This window comes from Fringilla coelebs (assembly GCF_963513975.1).
Source record: "Fringilla coelebs genome assembly, chromosome: 5".
Lineage (NCBI taxonomy): Eukaryota > Metazoa > Chordata > Aves > Passeriformes > Fringillidae > Fringilla > Fringilla coelebs.
This window is the reverse complement of record NC_140033.1, coordinates 1528731-1553531: the sequence shown is the minus strand read 5'-3', so window position 1 is coordinate 1553531 and position 24801 is coordinate 1528731. Positions and strand designations below refer to the sequence as shown.

Genomic DNA, 24801 nt, shown 5'->3' with positions numbered 1-24801 from the left:
AACTGGGCAACTCTTCTCTCCTGCAGTGGCATCCAGCACTGTCCAGATGCTGAAAGTGAGCGAGATTTCCATCAACAGCCTGCTGGTGTCCTGGGATTCAGTCATGGGAGCCACCGGGTACAGGGTGGCCTGGGGTCCGACACCAGGTGAGACCTGTCCCCGCTCTCCCTGGAATGGGAGAACCTCAGGAGTGGTGGGAGCAGGGCAGGTCCAGCTCATGAACTGCTCCAAGCAGCCTCTCCCACAGTTCCAGAGCGTGAACTGAAGCCAGGGATTATTCCTGGCCCTGAGGTACCGATCTGGCCCCAGGCTCACACAGAGTGAGTCCCCAGGAAGGAGCCAGGGAACATTCTCAGATTCCTGTGGTCCCTGCATGTGAGATGGTTTGGATTCGGTTCCTCTCAACTGGTTTGGATCGTTTAGGTGTTAAAATTCCAAAATAAATAACCACAGGAAAACTCTCCCTTGCCCTGGTGGACACATGGAATCCCAGCATCCCTGAGGCTGGAAAAGACCTCCAGGTCCAAGCTGTGCCCAATCCCCACCTTGTGATGGAAGTGCCACTTCCAGGTGTTCCTTGGACACCTTCCGGGATGGGCACTCCAGACCTCCCTGGGCAGCCCCTTCCAAGGTCTGAACACCCCTTCCATGGGGAAATTCCTGCTGAATTGTCCTGGAGCAGGTGTCCTCCGTGAGGAAATTCCTGCTGAATTGTCCTGGAGCAGGTGTCCTCCATGAGGAAATTCCTACTGAATTGTCCTGGACCTTGTGTCCTCCATGAGGAAATTCCTGCTGAATTGTCCTGGACCTTGTGTCCTCCATGAGGAAATTCCTCCTGAATTGTCCTGGACCTTGTGTCCTCCATGAGGAAATTCCTGCTGAATTGTCCTCCAGCAGGTGTCTCCTCCGTGAGGAAATTCCTGCTGAATTGTCCTGGAGCAGGTGTCCTCCGTGAGGAAATTCCTACTGAATTGTCCTGGACCTTGTGTCCTCCATGAGGAAATTCCTACTGAATTGTCCTGGACCTTGTGTCCTCCATGAGGAAATTCCTGCTGAATTGTCCTGGACCTTGTGTCCTCCATGAGGAAATTCCTGCTGAATTGTCCTCCAGCAGGTGTCTCCTCCGTGAGGAAATTCCTGCTGAATTGTCCTGGAGCTTGTGTCCTCCATGAGGAAATTCCTGCTGAATTGTCCTGGAACTTGTGTCTTCCAGGAGGAAATTCCTCTTGAATTATCCTGGAGCTTGTGTCCTCCATGAGGAAATTCCTCCTGAATTTGTGTCTTCCATGAGGAAATTCCTGCTGAATTGTCCTGGAGCAGGTGTCCTCCCACAGAGGGAGCACAGTGGATTTCCCAGGATGCCACAGAGCTGCTCTCCAGCCTCTTTCTCCTCTTGTGCTCTCTTTTCTCTTCCACAGAATTCCTTGGCAAGGACCGTCCCCGTCACCTGTCCCTCGGCAGGTCGGTGACGCGCCACCAGCTCCGCGGCCTGGCCCCTGACACCGAGTACATCATCTCCCTGTCCGTGCTCTTCGGCTCCGGGGAGGGCCCCGGGGTCACCACCTCGGCCAGGACGGGTGAGTGCAGGGGGCAGAGTGAGGAGCTACTACAGGACGTAACCTCTGTGTATCTGGTTCGACCTCGTGTGTGCCTGACTGGGGCTGTCCCTGTGCTCCGGGCTTGGGAGGAGCTTCAGATTTGTAGGATCCCAGATTGGTTGGGGTTGGAAGGGCTGGAAAGTTTGGAAGGGTTGGAAGGGTTTGGAAAGGTTGGAAGGGTTTGGAAAGGTTGGAAGGGTTGGAAAGTTTGGAAAGGTTGGAAGGTTTGGAAGAGTTGGAATGTTTGGAAGAGTTGGAAAGTTTGGAAGGGTTGGAAGAGCTGGAAGGGTTGGAAAGTTTGGAAGGGTTGGAAAGTTTGGAAAGTTTGGAAGAGTTGGAAGGGTTGGAATGTTTGGAAGGGTTGGAATGTTTGGAAGAGTTGGAAGGTTTGGAAAGGTTGGAAGGGTTGGAAAGGTTGGAAGGGTTGGAAAATTTGGAAGGGTTGGAAGTGTTGGAAAGGTTTGGAAGGGTTTGGAATGTTTGGAAGGGTAGGAAGGGTTGGAAGAGTTGGGAGGGTTGGAAAAGTTTGGAAGGGTTGGAAAAGTTTGGAAGGGTTGGAAAAGTTTGGAAGGGTTGGAAAAGTTTGGAAGGGTTGGAAAGTTTGGAAGGTTTGGAATGGTTGGAAAGTTTGGAATGGTTGGAAGGTTTGGAAGTGTCAGAAAGGTTTGGACTGTTTGGAAGGGTTGGAAGGTTTGGAAAGGTTGGAAAGGTTGGAAGGTTTGGAATGTTTGGAAGGTTTGGAATGTTTGGAAGAGTTGGAAGAGTTGGAATGTTTGGAAGGGTTGGAAAGTTTGGAAGAGTTGGAAGGGTTGGAAGTGCTGGAAAGGTTTGGAAGGTTTGGAATGTTTGGAAGAGTTGGATGGGTTGGAAGGTTTGGAAAGGTTGGATGGGTTGGAAGGTTTGGAAGGGTTGGAAAGGTTGGAAGGTTTGGAAGGGTTGGAAGCCCATCTTGTTCCAACACCTTCCACTATCCCAGCTTGCTCCAAGCCCCATCCAACCTGGCCTTGGACACTTCCAGGGATGGAGCAGCCACAACTTCTCTGGGAAAACATGCCAGGGCCTCCCCACCCTCACAGCCTGGAATTCCTTCCCAAAATCCAACCTCCACCTGCTCTGGTTCAGTTTAAAGCCCCTGTCCCTTATCCAAAGTGCCTCCCCAGTGGTGAAGTGCCCAGTCTGCACTCACTGAGCTCCCAAATATCCCAAAATTCACACCAATATTGAGTCCTCCACATTGTTAGAATCCATCTGAAAAAAATCTGAAAAACAGGAAATCTGGGTAAAATCTGCTGTAGGAAACCACAGGAAGATGGAGAGGGTGGAACATCCTAGTGCAGTCCTTTTTGCTTGGTGATGAGGGCTGTCCCCTGCCTCAAAGAATTCCATAATTCTGAAGGAATCCTTCTGGGAGATCAGATTCCCTGGATGAGAGGCAGGAGGTGCAAATCCTTTGTGTAAAAGAGGGAAAGTTGATGGACAAACCTTGTCCCTGTCTCTCAAACTTCTGCTGCCCTGGGAGCCCGGGAGAGGCAGCACTGCTGATCCAGAAGCAGAGGTGGGATTCTTGGAAAAGGTTCCAAAGTGGCAGCAGGAAACCCTGGAATACCACATGGAGAAAGTGGTCTGACCCTTGTGAGGAGGAGAACAGGGAATATTCCTCAGCTGTGAGAGCTCTGGGTGGGCCTTTCACCTGGGGAACTGGGATACGCATCTCCTGACTCCATGGATCCCTGAACTGCCTGGCCTGGCCTTGCTCCCCCTGGATCTATGCAGAACGTGCTCCTTGATGACCTCAAGGAGGGGTGTCTCTCCAGGTGAGGGTGAGGAGACACCAAGGATAAACAAAGAGGCCATTTTTAATTCTTTGATATAATTTTGACTCATTAACATGTCAACGATGAGCATTTGGGCAGAAATCAGGACGCTCCTGATGCTGTCCCCATCACCCTGGCCTGTCCTGGCTTTGCTCCCCCTGGATCTGGGCAGAACGTGCTCCTTGACGACCTCAAGGAGTAAGAAGTGGTGTCTCTCCAGGTGAGGGTGAGGAGACACCAAGGATAAGGAAAGATGCCATTTTTAACCCTTTCATACAATTTTGACTCATTAACGTGTCAATGATGAGCCTTTGGGCAGGAATCAGGACATTCCTGATGCTGTCCCCATCACCCTGGTCTGTCCTGGCCACTGGATCTGGGCAGAACGTGCTCCTTCATAACCTCAAGGAGTAAGAAGTGGTGTCTCTCCAGGTGAGGGTGAGGAGACACCAAGGATAAGCAAAGAGGCCATTTTTAACTCTTTGATATAATTTTGACTCATTAATGATGAGCCTTTGGGCAGGAATCAGGACACTCCTGACATTGTCCCCATCACCCTGGTCTGTTCTGGCCTTGCTCCCCCTGGATCTGGGCAGAACGTGCTCCTTGATGACCTCAAGGAGGGGTGTCTCTCCAGGTGAGGATGAGGAGGCACCAAGGATAAGGAAAGATGCCATTTTTAACCCTTTCATACAATTTTGACTCATTAACATGTCAATGATGAGCCTTTGGGCAGGAATCAGGACACTCCTGACACTGTCCCCATCACCCCGGCCTGGCCTGGCCTTGCTCCCCCTGGATCTGGGCAGAACGTGCTCCTTGATGCCCTCAAGGAGTGGTGTCTCTCCAGGTGAGGATGAGGTGACACCAAGGATAAGGAAAGATGCCATTTTTAACCCTTTGATGCAATTTTGACTCATTAACGTGTCAGTGATGAGCCTTTGGGCAGGAATCAGGACACTCCTGATGTTGTCCCGGTCCTGCAGCTCCTCTGGGATCAGTCTCCAACTTCAAGGTGACGTCCCACACCAGCACCAGCCTGTCCTTGGCCTGGAGTGCCACCGCTGCTGCCACCAAATTCAAACTCAGCTGGAGCCCCGTGGGAGCAGCCAAAGGTGAGCAGGGAAAGGACATTCCAGGCACCTTCCCAAATTCCTGACCTGCTCCTGGGGGGTGGGAAAGAGATCCCACAGCTGCGAAACGTGGTCCTGTTGGAGGTCCTTCCTCCTCTTTGTTTTCATGGTTTTATTCGTGGAGATAATCCCCAGAGCTCTGGGCGATGCAGTAATTTCCTTTGGAGGAAGGAAGTGAGCTCCAGGCTCTGAAATATCCCTGTTTCTCCAGGAAAACAGGTTGCCAGGACTCGCTACCTGGGCAGCAGAGTGCTGGCCCATCGGATTGAGCACCTGGTGCCCAACACCCTGTACAGGGTCAGTGTCCGGGCTGTGTTCAGCAGGACCGAGGGGCCCGAGGTGACCCTGACTCACCTCACAGGTGAGTCCTGCTGGGAAAACCCTCCTTCAGGTGGGAGGCAAAGCTTGGATGGATTTTGGGCATGGGATTGGCTCAGCTGGTCAGAGCCTGGTGGCAAAAACACCACAGTTTTGGGATCAATCCTCGTGCTCATCCATTTAAGAGCTGGACTCCATGATCCTGGTGGATCCGGCTCAGGATATCCTGCAGATGGTGGAGGCACGAGCAGCCCTCACTGCTGGTGGCAATAATCCATGGCTGTTCCCATGGGAGGGAGTGGACACGTCCTCCTGGCACGTTGGACAATCCTGGGTTTATCCCTTATCCCTTAATTCCCAAAGTTATTTATCCAAAAGCTGCTTGGGAATGCGGGAGCCTCTCCGCAGGCACCACCCAGGGTCACTCACCAGCCTGCACTCCTGAGGTTTTGGGAATTCCTTGGATTGTGGCTCTGCCTCTTCCAACATGGACTTCTGGCTCCTTTCCTTGTCTTCTTTGCCTGAGTGCATCTCAATGAGTTTTTCATGGAATTTGAAGATGTGTCTGGTTGATCCATCCTCTCCTGGAGTTCTTTCTGTGTCCCTCTCTGTGCCACCAGTTTGGTGGGGGTGGTGAGAGATGTGGATGAGGTTCCTCAGCTTGGATTCCATGGATCCATTAGGAATTTCAGCCTGACATCCTGGATAATGTTTGGAAAGTAGATATTGGATGAATGCCCATATTTCTTTCTTCCACCACAGCTTAGACCCATGGTGCTGCTCTGGGCTGAAATCTCATCCTGGTTCGTTTTTCCAGCTCCTTCTGGAGATTCCAACCCCATCCCGACCATCCAGGACCTGAGGGTTACTGACACTGGTGTCAACACTTTGAAGCTGGCTTGGAAAAGGCTTCCTGGGATAAGTCACCACAAGATATCCTGGGAGCCATCCAATGGTAAGGATCCCAATCCTTGGTCAGGGAGCACAAAGAACACACAGAAATAGCGAGTTTGGCTCAGGAAATTCCTTTTTCCATGGGTGGTCAGGGCAGGTGGGGACTTCAGTGTCTACAGGGACAGGTTGAACTCCTCTAAACGAGCCCTGAGCTGAGCTTTAGGCTCTAACCAAGGATATAAATATAGTTGGGATTTGGGAATTCCAGGAATTAGTTCCTTTCCACATTTGTGACCCCATCTCTGCCTGTGCCTCAGTTTCCCTGCGGGCAAAATGAGTTGCTAACTTTCCTCCCCGCCGGGTCCTGTCAGCTGTGTGTGAGGCTGCCGTAACAATGGCTGTTACACTTCCCTTTCCGTGGGCACCACAGGTTTTTTGGGATGTCTCCTCTCAGGTGGCTCGGAATCCTCCCAGCTGGTGCCAGCAGAGGCCGTTTCCTTCACGATTCCCAAACTGAGGGACAACACCACCTACACCATCTCCGTGTCCGCAGTGGGAAAGGGACAGCAGGGAAACCCCACGGTCCTCACGGCCAAAACCTGTGAGTATGGGATTCATGGACTGGGACAGGAGCATCTCCTCAGGGGAGAGAAAGAAAAGGAGCAGTTTGGGCTGGTGGATGGCTTCTGGAATTCCTGGAATTCCAGAATGCTTTGGGTTGGAAGGGGCCTTGAAGATCTTCCACTTACAACACCTTCTGTAGACCAGGTTGGTCCAAGCCTCATCCAACCCTGCCTTGTTTCCTCTCAGATCCCACCAAAAACCAGACATTGATCCTTTCTTCTTATTCCCAAGGAATATTGGGATTTTCCACATTGATCCTTTCTTCTTATTACTGGGGAATATTAGGATTTCCCACATTGATCCTTTCTTCTTATTCCCGAGGAATATTGGGATTTCCCACATTGATCCTTTCTTATTCCAGAGGAATATTGGGATTTCCCACATTGATCCTTTCTTCTTACTACTGAGGAATATTGGGATTTCCCACATTGATCCTTTCTTCTTACTACCAAGGAATATTGGGATTCCCCACACTGATCCTTTCTTATTCCCGAGGAATATTGGGATTTCCCACATTGATCCTTTCTTCTTATTCCCAAGGGATACTGGGATTTTCCACATTGATCCTTTCTTCTTACTCCCAAGGGATATTGGGATTTTCCACATTGATCCTTTCTTCTTAGTCCCAAGGAATATTGGGATTTCCCACATTGATCCTTTCTTCTTACTACCGAGGGATATTGGGATTTTCCACATTGATCCTTTCTTCTTATTCCCAAGGAATATTGGGATTTTTCACATCGATCCTTTCTTCTTATTACCAAGGAATATTGGGATTTCCCACATCGATCCTTTCTTCTTATTCCCAAGGAATATTGAGATTTTCCACATTGATCCTTTCTTATTATTACCGAGGAATATTGGGATTTCCCACATTGATCCTTTCTTCCTACTACCAATGAATATTGGGATTTCCCTGTCTTTGCCTGCCAATAATTCCCATTTTTGTGGAATTATCTTGGAATTCCCTCTTTATGCAATATCTTGACTATTTCCAGCAGGTTAAGACCAACATCCCTCATGAGTTGTGCCTAAACAGGCAGATTTGAGATCAAACTGAAGAGAAAATCCGGGATGTGGAGCCAACACTGGGATTTTAGGGAGCATCTGGGGAAAAAAATCACAGGAAAATCTTCATTACCCATCCCAAAAAGTTTCAGTCAGTTTAAAGTCAAGACTGAAGATCTGGCAAAATTTCCACCAATTCCCACCCTGTGAGCACCTGGTCTGATTCAGCTTCTTGGAAAACACCCGAGGTGCTGAAGGATCTCCTTCCTCTCACCAGAATCATGGAATCTGGGAGGCAGAAATGTCCCCAAAGCCATTTCCAGCCCCTGAGCTTTGTCCCTTGCTTTCCCAACAGTGGATTTGCCCAAAGTGACGGAATTCACCGTGCAGGAGGCCACGGATTCCAGCGTTCTGTTGTCCTGGAATGCTGTTCCTGGAGCATCCCTGTATTCGCTGACATGGGGATTGTCCCCAGGTAACGTTTGGTGCGGGAAGGAAACCCTGATCCATCTCCTGAGCCCCTCTGGATCCTGGGAGTTTCCATGGCTTCCTGCATCTCAGCTTCTCCATTTGGGTGAAAAAGAGGGGAAATGGGAGCTGGAGGAGGCTCACAAAATGTCCCATTTGGCCCGCTGCAAAATCCTTGGGGGAAGGAAAAAAGGAGGGGTGGGAATAGCGCAGGAAAAAGGAATTTTGGCATTATCTGTGTCCCTTCCTGCCCATCAAATCCACCAAAAAAAGGTGGATTTTTGTCATCCGTGAAACCTCATTTTTATCTGTTTCAAATCTCTGCTCTACTGTGAGGGGCTTTTAAAAATTCCTTAATCGTTCCTTACTGTTCCTTTTCCCAATTGATTTGGCTTTTCAGGATTTGCCCTTTCAAAGCACTGACTCCATGATTTTTTTTTCCTGGATTGGACTAAAATCCTCTTTGAATTTGGAATTTCCTGTCCCTCTGGCTTCAGCCACAAACTTTTTTCTAGGATCGGTTCACGTCCAAAGTTAATAAAGAAACCAAATCCAATGGAATTCCCTGTGCTCCCTGCAGTGCTTTTGGGGCTACCAGGAGCATTAATTCTATTTATTTATTTTTTAATTCCAAGGATATTTCAGGATTGGCAGCTCCATACTTGCAAGTTGTGTCACTCAGGATGAACCGTCCCGTGACAGCAGCATTTTTTTGGGGGGGATAAATATTATGGAAAAGTTATTTGGGAATGGAACCTTTGGATCTCTGGGGTGATTTCAGTGATCCAAAGCAACTGCTCCCCTTCCTCTGCTGTGCTGTTCAAATATTGACCCAGAGGGATGCAGAAATCCCTGATTTCAGAGTTGTCAGGGAATCAGGAATGGATGATCCCATGTCTGACAGTCCCCCTGTGCCCTCCCTCCATCCAGCTGGAATGGGTTCATAAATATTGATTTCCCACCACCAGTAGATAAATCCCAACCCCACTTCTCCATAGGATAAAATTTTTGCTCCTGAGTGAGTAATTCCAATTTTTCCTGGTTAATTATCCCGGCTGCCAACATTAGTGTATAAAAGCAATTAAAAATTTGGCCCTTTTTTTTTTTTGTCTTGATTCATTTTCCTTCACCCAACTTGATTTTTTCCCTAAATGAACATTATTTTATTACATATTTTCCTTGCTCCTTTTTAATCTCATTTAATGCCCTTTTCCCTGCTGATTCCAACCAGCCTGTCCCATAAAAAATTGGATCCCTTTCTATTCCACTTGGGATCATTCCACCTGTGGATCAGACTAAATAAACCAATTATGGCTATTTTGATTCAGGAAGGGAAGCACAAGAGTTGAAGTCAAGTTTCAAGAGGGATTTTACTATTTTATTGAAAGGAGAAAAGCCTCCCTTCCAAAAATTTTTGTGGAGAATTGAGAAGAACAAACTGGATTTGATCTTTGGAGATCTTGTCCAACCTTAATTCTATGAGTTGATGACAGGGGAGCAGATTATTTGCACTGATTTTATTTCTTGCCGTACAAACTGAGCTTTCTGGGTGATTTTTTTAAAATAAAATGTTATTTCCAGATAAAAAAAGTACAAATTCCACTTTGAACAGTGTCAAATTCATAGTTTATTATTGCTAAAATAAAGCACTTAGGAAATGTCAGTCATTATTATGGTATTTTCCCCCTATCATTGTTTTAAATCAGAACTATGAATTGTGTGCAACCAAATTTCTCAGCCAAATCTGATTTTATTTTTCATCAAACTTTCCATTCATTCCCAGAAAATAATCTTATTTTTCTCCATAAGAACCACTAGATAGAAATTGCTCTCTCAGCCCTGAGCACCAAATTCCCTAAATTTTTGCACAAATTCCACATTTTCAATGCACAAAATCAACCTAATTTCATCTGATTTAGGACCTGACCATTGCACTTTGTAAATTATTTGCTTTTGCCTCTTCTCCAAATCCTGGGAATCGTCCCCAAATTCCCGTTTGCCAACGCTGATGCCACCGAAATGGGAATTACTCTGTGTTTTTCTGGCTCCCAGTCATGTTCCTCCTGTTTTCCACAGCTCCTGCTCTTTCCCAGGAATTGTTACCAGCAGCTTCCCGATCCTATCGAGTGACAGGGCTGAGCTCCAAGGAAATTTATTTGTTTTCCATAAAACCAGTGTTTGGAGACTCGGAAGGACCAGAGACAACACTCCTTGGACAAACAGGTCTGAAGGATGGACACCTGGATTTTCCAGGGAAAACTGCTCTTGAGGCTGTTTTTTGGGGTTTATACCCTTTTTTTTCTATGCTGGAGAGGCTAAAAGAGGTTTAAAATTCACCTTTTCTGTTTGGGTCCTACAGCAGGAGCTCCCAGGGAGCCACCAACTGCTCCAGCGGCTCCTGCGCCGTTGGACACGGGGAAATCTCCATCCACACCTCCCAGCAGTGTGGGGACCTCTCCTCTCCCAGTGCCCACCAGTACAAAACTCCCAGAGCCCCCAGTTTGGACCAGCACGGTGTCGGCACCGCTGACAGCCCTGCCTGGGCCAAGTGAGTGGGGGGATGATAATGGTGATGATGATGATGGTGATGATGATGATGGTGATGATGATGATGGTGATGATGATGGTGATGATGATGATGGTGATGATGATGATGGTGATGATGATGATGGTGATGATGATGATGGTGATGATGTAGTAGAAACATGGTGATGATGTAGTAGAAACAGTCAAAGCTTAGAGACCAAGATCTTCTCTGATCCAAAGCTCAGACCAAGATCTTCTCTAATCCAGAGCTCAGACCAAGATCTTCTCTGGTCCAAAGCCCAGAGACCAAGATCTCCTCTGGTCCAGAGCTCAGACCAAGATCTTCTCTAATCCAGAGCTCAGACCAAGATCTTCTCTGGTCCAGAGCTTAGAGACCAAGATCTTCTCTGATCCAAAGCTCAGAGACCAAGATCTTCTCTGGTCCAAAGCTCAGACCAAGAATCTTCTCTGGTCCAAAGCTCAGACCAAGATCTTCTCTGGCCCAAAGCTCAGAGACCAAGATCTTCTCTGATCCCAGGAGCTAAAACTTAATTTTAAGCTAAAACTTAACTAAGGTCCTAATTCCCAGAACAACGAGGGTGGACAATGTCAGGGAAGGCCCAAACCCCATAAATGCAGCGAAGGCTTTGGCACTACCCTGAGGGGTGAAGGTGCTGCTGCTCCCCCAAAAATTGGTATCACAAGAGGTTTGGGGTTTGTTTTGGTGCTCTGAACACACCAAACCCCAGGATTTAGGGTGCTTTAGGACCCCTCAGCTTATGGAATTTCTCTCTTCCCTCTGCAGTTTGTGGGAAGCTCAAGGCAGATGTTGGGTTCCTGGTGGATGAATCCTCGAGTATCGGCCAGAGCAACTTCAACAAAGTGAAGGATTTCCTCTTCCGAATCGTCTCCTTTTTCCCCAAAATTGGGCCTGAAGGGACGCAGGCAAGATTTTCTTAAGTTTAAGAAAAGATTAAGATTTTTTTAAGAGTCTGCTCACCCAGGAGTTGTGGAGCAGGAAGGCCAGGGAAAGACCTGTGTGGAGCAAAAAAACCAGGAATGAAAGTGTCCTCAATGTCAGCTTTCCCATTTGGACAGATTTCCATTTCTTGGTTATTTCCCCAAGACTGAATCATCAGGAATAAAGCAAATTCCACACCTGAAATGCTGTCTAGGTTAGCCCCGAGATCTGTTGGGTGCATATTCCACTCCTGGATTCCATTTCTGGCCCAATGCTGAGTGGGAATGATTGGAAATCCAGAGTGGGGACAGATGGAAATCCAGAGTGAGGAATAGTGGGAAATCCAGGGTGGGGATGGTGGGGAATCCAGAGTGGAGAATGGTGGGGAATCCAGAGTTGGGGAATGGTGGGGAATCCAGAGTTGGGGAATGGTTGAAAATCCAGAGTGAGGAATGGTTGGAAATCCAGGGTGGGGAATGGTGGGGAATCCAGAGTGGGGAATGGTTGGAAATCCAGAGGAGAGATGGTGGAAAATCCAGAGTGGGGAATGGTGGGAAATCCTGAATGAGGAATGGTGGAAAATCCAGAGTGGGGAATGGTGGGGAATCCAGAGGGGGAATTGTTGGAAATCCAGAGAGGGGATGTTTGGAAATCCAGAGGGAGAAGGGTTGAGAATCCAGAGTGGGGATGGCTGGGAATCCAGAGTGGGAAATGGTGGGGAATCCAGGGAAGGGATGTTTGGAAATCCAGAGTGGGGATGGTTGGAAATCCAGAGTGGGGACAGATGGGAATCCAGAGAGGGGATGTTTGGAAATCTGGGTGTGGATCCAAGTGGGAAATTGCAGGATGTCCCAGCAGCTCCCTCCTCCAGAGGGACCAAAGCCCCAGGTGATGATGGGAATCACCTCCAGGACAAATGAAGCCTGAAGGATTTACTGACAGCAAAACCAACGGGAAGACTCAGTTCCTCATTTATGTGGGGTCATTTATGTAATTTAAGTTAGGATGGGAGAGTTACAAGAGCTCGGTTTAAGCTGAGCAGGAAATGGGAATTTCTTGGACTCTGCTTGGAGGTTTTAGAGGAATGATGAAGTCATCCTGGGTCAACAAATAACTCTGGGAACATAAAAATTTTTGATTTAGGTGAGGATCTGACTCTCTCTTCCCAGAGAATTCAACCCATTCCCATTCCCAGTGCACCACGCTCTGGCTCGAGGCAGTCCCTCCCATTCCCTGTGGATTTGGGGGTTTTAATCCCTGTTTTTGGCAGGTTGCTGTTGCTCAGTACAGCGAGGAGCCCAGGGCAGCTTTTCACTTCGACCAACACCGCCACCGCAACGGAGCCCTCGGAGCCATCAGAGCGCTGAGCTACACCGGAGGCAACACCAAAACAGGTCTGGGACACCTGGGATGATCCTTCTGGCCCAGGACAGAACCTGGAAGCCAAGGAAAACATTCCTCTGAGTGGTTTGGAGCCGTTTCCTTGGTGGGAACGTTGCGCTCAAGGTTGTTTTAAATTTGAGAACGGATTTGATTTTATTTTTGGGAGTGGTTTTTCCAACCTCTTGGTGCTTTGTCCATGTCCTGGTTTTTCCCCCGGGTTTCTCTCATTATTTTATGATTGTGCCTGCACCTGAGGGAGGTTTTTACACCATAAACATGAGGATGGCTGATTTGAAGCATTCCTGCATCCCTGAAATCCAGATGTTTTGTCTCATTTAAAAAGCTCAGAGAGGGGACAACACTTTCCATGTGCTCATTCCCAGCTGGACCCTGGGAATACCTGGAGGAACACAACCAGGAATGACGATGGTTAATTTTAATTAAATTCTTCAGCCCAGTTGGTTGGAACCTGGTGCCAGTAACTCCAAGATTTGATCCCCCTATGGACCATTCAGGAGTTGGACTTGATGATCCTTCTGGATCCTTTCCAACTTGGAATATTCTGTAGTCTTGTGATTTTTTTCAATGAATTCTTCACATCTGAGCCACCCAAATCCCTCATCCTGCCTCAGTGGTATTGGACAAGTGTACAAAAAAAAAAAGGAAAAGTCAAAACACAGGAATTTTCATGGGATTGCTTAGGGAAAGAAGGCATGGAATTGGTCAGGCTGGAAATTCCTGGCTAGCCTTGCTTCTAATCCTTTTTATGGAGCTTGTGTCAATAAAGGCATTTTACTCCATGTAGGAATCTTTCCATAGTGTTTTGGAGCTTCTTGACCATTTCAATCTGTGGGAGGTTTCTTTGTGAAACTTTCCTGGTCTTTCCAAAGTCATTTGGAAATGGGAATTCTGTGGATTTTATTCCAGAAGTATAAGAAAAGTGCTTCCATTTTCTGAATATTTTGGTTCAATATATTTGCTCCCCTTTTCCAAAACTATCTGCTGATTCCACCAGAACTATTCCAGCCAAGCTGATATCCTGCTGTCATCCTCCTAAAGACGTTGTTCCATACCCAGGGCATTCCACTTTTGAGGAATTTCCTTCACCCTCCACCCATGGAAGGAGATCCAGAGTCCAAACCTGCGGAATTAATCCAGACTCCTGCCCTGTCTCTCCCTGTCTGCTCAGGCCATGCCATATCCTACGTGCTAGAGGAATTATTCCAGCCCTCCAGAGGGATGAGACCAGGTTTTCCTCACATCCTGGTGCTCGTGACTGACGGACAATCCCAGGATGACGTGGTGGCCCCAGCCAGAGCAGCCCATGCCTTGGGTAGGAGTTCCCTGTTGTGTTTCCCTCAGTTTTCCATGAATTTCCAGAGGGTTGAGGTTGCCCCATTTTTTTTCCATGATTCTCCATGAATTTCCAGAGGGTTGAGATTACCCTGTTGGGTTTCCCTTGGTTCTCCATGAATTTCCAGGGGTTTGAGGTTGCCCAGTTTGGTTTCCCTCAGTTCTCCATGAATTTTCAGAGGGTTGAGGTTACCCTGTTGTATTTCCCATAGTTCTCCATGAATGTCCAGGAGGTTGAGGTTGCCCCACTGAGTTTCTCTCAGTTCTCCATGAATTTCCAGAGGGTTGATGTTGCCTCATTTTTTTCCATGATTCTCCATGAATTTCCAGGGGTTGAGATTACCCTGTTGGGTTTTCCTTGGTTCTCCATGAATTTCCAGAGGGTTGATGTTACCCCATTTTGTTTCCACGGTCCTCCATGAATTTTCAGGGGTTTTAGGTTGCCCAGTTTAGTTTCCCTTGGTTCTCCATGAATTTCCAGGAGGTTGAGGTTGCCCCATTTTTTTTCCATGATTCTCCACAAATTTCCAGAGGGTTGAGGTTACCCAGTTGGGTTTCCCTCAGTTTTCCATGAATTTTCAGGGGTTTGAGGTTGCCCAGTTGGGTTTCCCTTGGTTGTCCATGAATTTCCAGAGGGTTGAAATTGCCCCATTTTGTTTCCATGGTTCTCCATGAATTTCCAGGAGGTTGAGATTACCCAGTTGGGTTTCCCTCAGTTTTCCATGAATTTCCAGACAGTTGAGGTTGCCCAGTTGGGTTTCCCTTGGTTCTCCATGAATTTCCAGATGTTTGATGTTGCCCCATTTTTTTTCCATGGCTCTCCATGAATTTCCAGAGGGTTGATGTTACCCCATTTTTTTCCATGGTTCTCCATGAATTTCCAGGGGTTTGAGGTTACCCAGTTGGGTTTCCCTCAGTTCTCCATGAATTTCCAGGAGGTTGATGTCGCCCCATTTTTCCAGGGGGTTGAGGGTGTTGCACTTTGTGAGGAGTCACTTTGAGGGCACTGCTGGTTCCTTCCCTCCTCCATCCTTCCTCTTTTCTCTCCCCACCTTCTCTTGGTTTGCTGTAACTCACACCCAGCTCTCTGTGCGTCCCACCTGACCCCACCTGAGGTTTTTACCAGTCAGGGGTTTGGAAACTCTGATCCCAAGGATTGGGAGTGGTGGGATCTGTCATTCCAGGGCTCCATGTCATTGCTGTGGGGGTGTCAGGAGCTGACCCCATGGAGCTCCACAGGATCTTGCTGCAGCAGAACCCCCAGAACGTTTTCTACGTCAGCACCTTCGATGACTTCCCCCAAATCCTCCAAGAACTCATGGAAGCCATTTGTTCTGACCCTCAGCTTCCAGGAACCCAGATCCCACTGGGAAAGGTGAGTTCCTACCCCTGGGAGTAAATCCAGCCTGGATTGGGTCAGGCACAAGGAAAATCTTCCCTGAGGGAAGTTTCAGAGCAGAATCAGAGCAGATTTAGGGCACTGTGTCCCATCCTGACCTCACTGTCCAGCCCTGAAGAGCAAAACCTTTGAAATCCATGGAGGGAAACTTGGGAAGCCAGGATAGAGCTGGGAATGTTTTGGTGGATAATGCCACTGCAGAACACTTTGATATATTAAAAATTCACATTATAAATTCATAGGAATAGACTTTAAATGCCTGAGAATTCTCCAGGATGGTCACAACTTTGCTTTTTCCCTTTTTTTTGCCTAAGCCAAGGAATGTTTTAGACTGTGTTTCCTGGTCACTCCGGTTTATTTGCCATCATTAATCCCCTGATAATTTTCTTTTTTCTCTTTTCCACTGCAGAGCTTCAGGGGCTCAGCTGCTCACAGGGGTTATGACCCCCACACCACAAAGGGAGAGAAAGGGGAGCGGGTGAGTCACGGAATATTCTCAGCTGGAAAGGACCCCCATGGATCCTGGAGTCCAGCTCCTAAGGGAAGGGTCCCCACAGCAGGATCCACTTGGACAGTTTATATCGTGGAACATGGGATGGTTTGGGTTGGAAGGGACTTGAAAGATCATCCAGTTCCGACCTCAACACCTTCCACCATCCCAGGGTGCTCCAAGCCCTGTCCAGCCTGGCCTTGGACACTTCCAGGGGTGGGACAGCCACAGCTTCTCTGGGAATTCCATCCCAGCTCCTCCCCACCCTCCCAGCCAGCAATTCCTAATTCCCAATATCCCATCCATCCCTGCCCTCTGGCAGTAAATACAACCAAATTATGACCAAGGAAGAGCTGGAGCCAAGAATCACCCTCAGATCTCCCCTGTTGCTGTTTTGCTCCTCCTGCTCCATGCTGGCTTTGAGAATCCAGGAAAAGGGAGCTGCTCTGGGATTTGGGAATGCTCTCAAGCATTAGGGTGCTGCCTGGAGCTGTTTGGGTTCTCAGGTCCGAGGTAATCCCCCCACGCTGTTCTTTTCCATGTTTTTAGGGTCTCCCTGGGAAGGACGGCATTCCCGGGCTGCCGGGCAGGCCGGGCCGGCCGGGTCCTCCAGGCCCCCCTGGGATCATGGTATGGATTGTTCCAACAAACTTTTCCAAAGTTCCCATTCCAGAGAAAGGTGAACAGTGTCCCCCTGTCCTGTTTTGCAGGGGCTCCCTGGCAGCCAAGGCGATGTTGTGAGTATTTGGGATCCTGGGGTGGTCTGGGTTGGAAGGGACCTTCAAACTCATCCAATTCCATGGCAGGGACACCTCCCACTGTCCCAGGGTGCTCCAAACCCTGCCCAGCCTGGCCTGGGACACGTGGAGAGACCAGGGATCAGCACCCATGCTCTTGGGAGTGGGTTTCTGTTTAACACTGGAGAATTTATTTCTAATTCCAGGGATCTCCGGGCCATCCAGGACCCACGGGGCCGAAAGGAGACAGAGTGAGTTCCATTCCTGGATTTCACTGGGAAAAATTCGTTTCTTTGTTGTGACCTCTCTTTTCCAAGCATTTTCACCGGGATCTTTGGCTAATGTGAATTTTTAAGCTGTGTCTACCTAATCCAGACTTCATCTTGGGGAGTTTCCCTCAGGAGTTTTATGTCTTTATGGAGAAAAGTGCTCAATCCTAATCCCAGGTTCTGGGCACATTTAATTGGTTAATTAATTGCAGGAGAAGGTGGGGTCATTCTGCCTTCCTGAGTTTCCATTATTAACAAACCTGGTTTAATCCATTTAGGACACTAAAATATTTTGATATTTACTGGGGGCAGACCCCAGGAGGACCTTCCTGCCCTTCTCCCAGTCCCCATTCCTCCTCTTTCCCTGCATCCTCCTGAGCTGTCTGTGCAGATGAAGATTGGGAATGGATCCTGCCGAAAGCCAACTTCCATTTTTCCCTTGGGATTAATTTTTTTTCCATGCCAGCAAGCAAAACTCAGGTCATGGCCATGTGGTTTTGAGTACCAGGTGCTTTGGGTTGGTGGAATTTGCCCCTGAATCCCCCAGCCTGCTCCTGGATCTCCCAAGGTGCCTTTATCCACAGGGAGAGCCAGGCTATGTCCTGGGAGGAGTGGAGGTGATTCCTGGTCGGAATGGGCAGCCTGGCCCCCCTGTGAGTATCAAACCCCAGGCGTGGGGGAGCCTTCAGCCTCCCAAGGGCTGGGAGAGATCCCAAATCCCTCTCTCTCTCCCACTTTTCCTGGTTTCAGGGACAGAAGGGGCAGCCGGGGGTCCCTGGGGTTCCGGGACCGCCAGGTTCTCCAGGGCCACCAGGAATCTCCATCAAGGTGAGTTTGCAGCACCATCCTGGGATGTGCCACTGATGCCTTGAGAATCTGAACTGGGACAGAGTCCCAGAATAGAGCAGGGATTCATTCAGAGGATCTCCTGCATGGATGCACCTGGGGCAGCACCAGAGCCCAGCCAGGGCTGCACCCAAGATGAACCAAAATGGCCCCAAAATCCCCGAGCGCTGCCGGGGTCTCTCCCTGGGATCAGCTCTGCTCCATTTGCACCTTGCAGTTCATTGTCCCATCCCAGCTTCAGCCCCTGCAGTCCCACCCTGCTTGTTTTTCTCTCTGCAGCCCACGGGGTTTGTGCTCCTGGCTGAGATTTGGCTCATTTGTCCTTGGTGCCCAGCTGGAGCAGGAATTGTTTTGTCTCCCTGCTCTGTGCACAGAGCTCGATGTTGGGAAGGATGAAAGTTTGACAAGAAGGTCTCACAGATGTGTGTGCTTAGCCAAAAGATTATTGAATGCAGAGTCTGATGAAGGAATAGAGTTGGAAGCAAGTTTTGATGTAGAAGAAAAGAATTGCTGAGCCAGTCTCACTGGATAACCAAGGAGACAAAGAGTGTTAGTTTGAAGGGGTTTTATGACTTAAAGGATAAACCCACCCCAAACAAGAAGATGTTTTTACCAAGCAGGAAGAGAGCACAGGCAAACAAGGCAGCAATGGTGCAAGTAGAAAAAAGGTCTCAGAATTTTCCACTGCAAGAAACTGAAAAACAACTTCTGGCTTAAACTGTGATGTACTGACTGTTAGTGATTGGAGAACAGTGACATGAATATGGTAATGATAGCAGTTATGATAGGCTAGAGATAACAGTTAAGGGATAGATTGGTTCTGCTGTATGAAGGTGCTCAGCAAAGAAAAGTATAAAATGCATTGTAACCAAAAGAAAAGTATAGAATGCAATGTCACCAAAAGAAAAGCATAGAATGCATGGTAAGCAGAAGAAAAGTATAGAATGCAATGGAACCAAAAGAAGAGTATAGAATGCATTGTAACCTAAACCAAAGTGTCTCCAGGCCTGCCTGCAGCTGGAGCTGACAGCTGTGGGCACAACTCTGTCACCCATGACCCTGGGCTGCTGTGACACCTTGGATGTAATAAACTGCACTTTGGAGAGCCCCTGGAGTCCTGCATCTCTCATTCAGGCTCTTACAGCTCACCATCCCATAATATGAAGCCCAGACCCACACACTAAAGCAGCACAGAATGTGAAAAACAGAAAATCCAAACCCTGAGGCATCAGCACAGGAAGAGGGGACCCAACACCCAATGTTGAGGTGGAGGTGTCTGGAGAACTCTCCTAAAGCTCCGCTGGGAGTGGGAATTTTGCTCTCTTGGACTGCCACACTGCAGGATTCTTTTTCTGGGGTGAAGTTTGATGGGGAGCCCCCAAATGCCCATCCCATGGGAATTTTCTTTGTCCTTTCTGTTTCAGGGTGAACCGGGGGATTCGGGAATCAGGGTGAGTACCTGAGGTCGGCTTTCACTTTGGGATGAAAAGCCTTTTTTCCATAATTATTTCCAAGCTGCCCAGGAAGTTCTGGCTTCCAAACTTCCCAAAATTCCACGGAGATCCAGGAAGGGATCCTGGAGTGGGAATTTGCTGTGCTTCACGCAGGGTCCCCGTGGGAGGAGCGGGCTCAAAGGTGACAGAGGAGACGCGGGAGAGCCGGTGAGTGGCCCCAGGAAATCAGGGAAAAACTGGGGCAGGTCCAGAGGGGGGAAAATGGGGATCAAGGGCAAATGGCCCAAAGTGGCAGCAGATCCAAAACCAGGGAAAGGGTGGTTCTTCCCAGAAATCATCCCACAAGGAGGTTTGGGGTGTGGGAGGTTTGGGTGCAAGGGGAGATACCAGAAGGAAAGAAACCCATGGAGGATCACTGGGAATGCAAGACAGCAGGATTGGTTTGGGAATTCCCTGTGTGTCACAAACGGCTCCATCTGGAGGATAACATCCCTGTGCTGTTCTTCCATCCCTCCTGGATCTGTTTTTGGTTGTTTTTGCCATATTGCAGAGCCATATCCCATAAACCAGGGTCTGGATTCACCTTTCCATGGGTCTGGATTCACCATTCCAGACCAACGTGGGCTCCCAGCCTCTGTCTCCCGTTGTTTCCTCTTCCTGAGTCAAGCCAGGGATTCACAACTTATTTGTGAGGAAAAGGGAAATTTGGGAGTGCACAGGCACCTCTGTGATTCCTGAGTTTTAAAGGGACTGCTCAGATCAGGATAAATATTTCTCTGCAGAACTAAAAATAAACCTTGCCAGTTTGGAGGGAAAAAAAGAGATTTGATGGTGTTCCTTCTTTTCCAGGGAAAACCTGGTTTGCCAGGCCCTGTGGGGCTCCACGGGGCTCCTGGACTGCCTGGACCACAGGGAGAAAAGGTTGGATATTCCCTGAACCCCTCAGCCCGAGGGGGAAATGGACAGGAAGAGCAGGGTAGACCTGTGGGAAGGCATTTTGGGATGTCCCAGCATTCCTGGGATTCACTGGCTCTGCTCAGAGCCAAACATTTCCAGAGGAAATTTCTCCCCTCCTCTTTTGCTGAGAAAGACCCTGGAGCAGAAATGTGGGATGGGTGCTGTGGGATCAGCATTCCTGAGGATTCTGTGCTTTTCCTTGCAGGGAGTGGCAGGAATTGGCATTCCTGGCACTGCTGGCACGAAGGGGGAAGCAGGAGAGCAGGTGGGTTGGGAACTCTGCAGTGAGGTTGGCGTTAAAATCCTCCCGGAGGGTTCCGTGTCTCCAAGGTCTCCTCCAGTATTTGGGTTTTCCTTGGAATCCTACGGTTCCATGTGGAAAATGGAGGATTTGGGGTTTAAAATCTGAGTTTCCACTGTTTCCTCTGTTGTTTTCAGGGAATGATGGGACCTCCAGGAGCACCTGGACCAAAGGTGGGTGCTGAAATCCTGAACCCGGGCCTGGAACTCAGGTTCCAAGGAAATTCTCTGCCCCTGACCAGCATCATAATTAATCATCATCATAATTCCTGTGGGAATCATTGGATCTTGGGGTGGTTTGGGTTGGAAGTGACCTTCCAAGGCCACCTGGTCCAAACCCGCTGGGCTGAGCAGGGACACCTGCAGACCAGCCTGACCTGGAGCCTTCCAGGCTCAAAAGCAAAGAAAGGGAATCATTTCCCACTCCCTGGACTCTGGAATTCCTTGCTGCCAAGGAGAGGCCTGGAATGGCAGCAAGGTGGGATATTTTCAATAATAAACGGCACTTCTGTGGCCAGGGAGACTCCAGAGTCCCAGGCTGGCAGAGCTGCCCTGTAATCAATGGAAAATTGGGTTGAATGGCTCCATCCTTCCCTCCCTCCCTCTGGATGGCAGCGGGAGCCAAAAACGTTGGATCTGTTTTCATTCCAGCAGAAATTCCCTTCTGGTTTCTTCCAGGGAATTCCAGGACCTCCAGGGCAGAAGGGAGACCAAGTGAGTGGAACAGTAAGGGAACATTTGACCAGCCCAGGTGCAATTATCCTGATTTTTCATCCTGGTTCTCTCAGCCTGTTCCCTGTGGGATCCAGCAGGGATATCCCTGAGCTCAGTCCTCCCCTCTCCTCGGCTCTTGGGCCTCTGAGATGATTTTGGAATACTTTTAAGGAATAAATGGTGGGAAAGGGATGAGCAGAAAGTTCTCCCTGCCTGGCATTTCTCATTCCTTTGGCCACCATTCCTTCCCCTTGCCTTGCAGGGCAATCCAGGATTTCCAGGTGCTCCAGCCTTGGAGGTAACTCGGGGTGGTTTAGAGCCCTTTTTGTCCCTCAGCTGTGCAGCTGCAATCCCAAAACGCCGGAATTCCGAGAGCTGTGTCCCACAGCTCTCCATGTCCCCCCAAATTCCACATCCAAGGACAAACCTCCATGGTGGCCACTTCTGTGTGCCATAAAATTTCTTGTCACATAACAATTCTTATCCCATAACAATTTTTATCCCATAACATTCCTTGCTTTGGAAAAGGTATCATGAAAAGGAGATTTTTTTTAATTAAATTAAATTAAATTAAATTAAATTAAATTAAATTAAATTAATTTTTTTAAACAGAGGATTTCTGTGATTTCTTCTTCTCCTCAGATTTCAGGACCTCCAGGCTCTCCATGTCACCCCAAATTCCACATCCAAGGACAAACCTCCATGGTGGCCACTTCTGTATTCCATAAAATTTCTTAGCCCATAACAATTCTTATCCCATAACAATTTTTATCCCATCACGTTCCTTGCTTCAGAAAAGGTATCATTAATATGAGATTTTAAAATTAAATTAAATTAAATTAAATTAAATTAAATTAAATTAATTTTTTTAAACAGAGGATTTCTGTGATTTCTTCTTCTCCTCAGATTTTGGGACCTCCAGGCTCTCCATGTCCCCCCAGATTCCACCTTTAAGGAGGAACCTCCGTGGTGGCCACTTCTGTGTCCCATAAAATTTCTTATCCCATAATAACTCTTATCCCATAACAATTTTTATCCCATCACGTTCCTTGCTTTGGAAAAGGTATCATGAATATGAGATTTTTTAAAATTAAATTAAATTAAATTAAAATTTTTTAAACAGAGGATTTCTGTGATTTCTTCTTCTCCTCAGATTTTGGGACCTGCAGGTCCCAAATTCCATCTTCCAGGAGAAACCTCTGTGGTGGCCACTTCTGTATTCCATAAAATTTCTTATCACATAATAATTCTTATCCCATAACAATTTTTATCCCATAACATTCCTTGCTTTGGAAAAGGTATCATGAAAAGGAGATTTTTTAATTAAACCAAACTAAATTCAATTCAATTCAGTTCAATTCAATTCAATTCAGTTCAATTCAATTTTTTAAACAGAGGATTTCTGTGATTTCTTCTTCTCCTCAGATTTCAGGACCTCCAGGCTCTCCATGTCCCCCCAAATTCCACATTCCAGGAGAAACCTCCATGGTGGCCACTTCTGTGTGCCATAAGATTTCTTGTCACATAATAATTCTAATACCATAACAATCTTTATCCCATCACATTCCTTGCTTTGGAAAAGGTATCATGAAAATGAGATTTTTAAAAATTAAATTAAATTAAATTAAATTAAATTAGCTTTTTTCAACAGAGGATTTCTGTGATTTCTTCTTCTCCTCAGATTTTGGGACCTGCAGGTCCCAAATTCCACCTTTAAGGACAAACCTCCATGGTGGCCACTTCTGTGTGCCATAAAATTTCTTAGCCCATAACAATTCTTATCCCATAACAATTTTTATCCCATCACATTCCTTGCTTTGGAAAAGGTATCATGAAAAGGAGATTTTAAAATTAAATTAAATTAAACTGAATTAAATTAAATTATTCAATTTTTTAAATAGAGGATTTCTGTGATTTCTTCTTCTTCTCCTCAGATTTTGGGACCTCCAGGCAAGAAAGGTGTCAGGGTAAGTCTGAATTTTAACTAATTATTTAATTAATTAGCACTGCTTGAAAAGGCAAGGTCTGTTCCTGGAAAAGCAGAGGTTGTTCCAAGTTTCCTGAATTCATCTCCCTCGTGACTGACAGAGAGGAAAGCTTGGAAGGGTCTTGTCCTGGGGATATTTCCTTGCTTTTATTCACATTTTGTGCCTGGTATTCCCATTCTAGCCTTAGCCCAGGGGGAAATTTGGGATTTCAGAAGGAAATCAAGGATCAAGTGCAGATCCAGCCCAAGTATCCCAGGAGATGCTTCCAGCAGCTCCCTGGCGGAATTTTCCAGCTGCTTTAGAGAATTCCAACTACTTGCCCAGTGGCTTTGAGGTGGAACACGACCCAGAATATTTAAAATGAAATTTTTAATTTTGTTTTTCCCAGTCTTGCTCTCTCACTGCCATCCTGCCACGAGCCTTCTCTCTGTGAGAAGGATTTGCTGCGGGACTGATTCCATGGAAATTCCCTGCTTTTCCATGGGAATTCCCTGCAGTGCCCCAGAGCTCCCTCATTCCACAGGCACAATGAATTTTGACTTTTTTGCTGGGATTTGATGTTGGAATCACCTCCTTTTATTGGTCCCATTGCCCAGACCACTTCACCTCAGCTGGCAAAACCCCTCTTTTCTTTTAGGCTGAGCTTAAGTGGTGTCCCAGGAATTTTACTGGATTTTTTTATTATTATTGTTCATGATATTTCACTGACAAGCTGCAGAGGAATGACAGGAGTTCATTTTATTCACTTTAAACCAGCTCTAGAGAATTCCAACCACTTTCCCAGTGGCTTTGAGGTGGAACACGACCCAGAATATTTAAAATGGAATTTTAATCCTTTTTTTTCCCCCAGTCTTGCTCTCTGCCATCCTGCCACGAGCCTTCTCTCTGTGAGAAGGATCTTTTTAATTATTTGTGATGTTTCACTGACAAACTGCAGAGAAATGACAGGTGTTCATTTTCATTTTATTCACTTCAAACCAGTAAAAATGTGTTTATGGTGCCACGTAGGGTGGCAGCAACTGTGATGAATTTTGGATGGCAGAGGGCAGGTGCCATGGAAAAAAATTCCTTATAAATCCAGGATGGATGGATGGGTGGGTGGGTTTGGCAAAGGAATTTTTTCCAGGGTGCATTAGAGGTGCAAAATGCAGCCCTAAGGAGTCGTGGGAGCGGGGCTTGGCTCCCTGCAGGACATTCCTGGTTCCAGGTGTGTCTTTTATTCCCAGGGAGATCCTGGACCAGCTGGACCACGAGGAGACAAAGGAATCCCAGGAGAAAAAGGGGACAAGGTGATGACCTCACTCTTCCTTCAGGGATAAAAGGATTTATTTTGTGTGTGGCCACCAAGGGAACCCTGAGGGAGGTGGAATTCCATCCATCCACCTGGGGGAAGATTTCCATATGTAGAAATCCAAAGCTCCTGGAAAGGGAATCGGGGGGGGATAAATGCTCGGCTCCCTGGTTGTCCAAGGGGATGGAAGTACCTTGGTTCTGCTCTGGATTTTCCTGCTCTGGGGAGGTTTCTCCCAAGCTTGGGAAAGCTGCCTTGGCAAGGCCCTGAATCCCT

At 47.6% G+C, this 24801-nt stretch overlaps 1 protein-coding gene across 1 annotated transcript in view; it reads left to right on the top strand.

The window, feature by feature from the left end:
* The window catches only part of LOC311154209 (uncharacterized protein), a gene marked incomplete at both ends in the record, with an annotated part of 98137 nt that overhangs the window by 13951 nt on the left and 59385 nt on the right, over nucleotides 1-24801 (top strand). Inside the window, 27 exons of the mRNA XM_084206484.1 lie at nucleotides 27-146; nucleotides 1419-1577; nucleotides 4399-4527; nucleotides 4757-4906; nucleotides 5681-5818; nucleotides 6212-6358; nucleotides 7745-7864; nucleotides 9934-10080; nucleotides 10325-10405; nucleotides 11189-11328; nucleotides 12615-12738; nucleotides 13917-14060; nucleotides 15265-15455; nucleotides 15889-15957; nucleotides 16519-16599; nucleotides 16680-16706; nucleotides 16913-16957; nucleotides 17560-17628; nucleotides 17726-17803; nucleotides 19246-19272; nucleotides 19429-19482; nucleotides 20125-20196; nucleotides 20438-20497; nucleotides 20671-20706; nucleotides 21211-21246; nucleotides 23181-23213; nucleotides 24461-24523. Coding sequence (XP_084062610.1) covers nucleotides 27-146; nucleotides 1419-1577; nucleotides 4399-4527; nucleotides 4757-4906; nucleotides 5681-5818; nucleotides 6212-6358; nucleotides 7745-7864; nucleotides 9934-10080; nucleotides 10325-10405; nucleotides 11189-11328; nucleotides 12615-12738; nucleotides 13917-14060; nucleotides 15265-15455; nucleotides 15889-15957; nucleotides 16519-16599; nucleotides 16680-16706; nucleotides 16913-16957; nucleotides 17560-17628; nucleotides 17726-17803; nucleotides 19246-19272; nucleotides 19429-19482; nucleotides 20125-20196; nucleotides 20438-20497; nucleotides 20671-20706; nucleotides 21211-21246; nucleotides 23181-23213; nucleotides 24461-24523 — 2540 coding nt within the window. The remainder of the gene's footprint in view (nucleotides 1-26; nucleotides 147-1418; nucleotides 1578-4398; nucleotides 4528-4756; nucleotides 4907-5680; nucleotides 5819-6211; nucleotides 6359-7744; nucleotides 7865-9933; nucleotides 10081-10324; nucleotides 10406-11188; nucleotides 11329-12614; nucleotides 12739-13916; nucleotides 14061-15264; nucleotides 15456-15888; nucleotides 15958-16518; nucleotides 16600-16679; nucleotides 16707-16912; nucleotides 16958-17559; nucleotides 17629-17725; nucleotides 17804-19245; nucleotides 19273-19428; nucleotides 19483-20124; nucleotides 20197-20437; nucleotides 20498-20670; nucleotides 20707-21210; nucleotides 21247-23180; nucleotides 23214-24460; nucleotides 24524-24801) is intronic.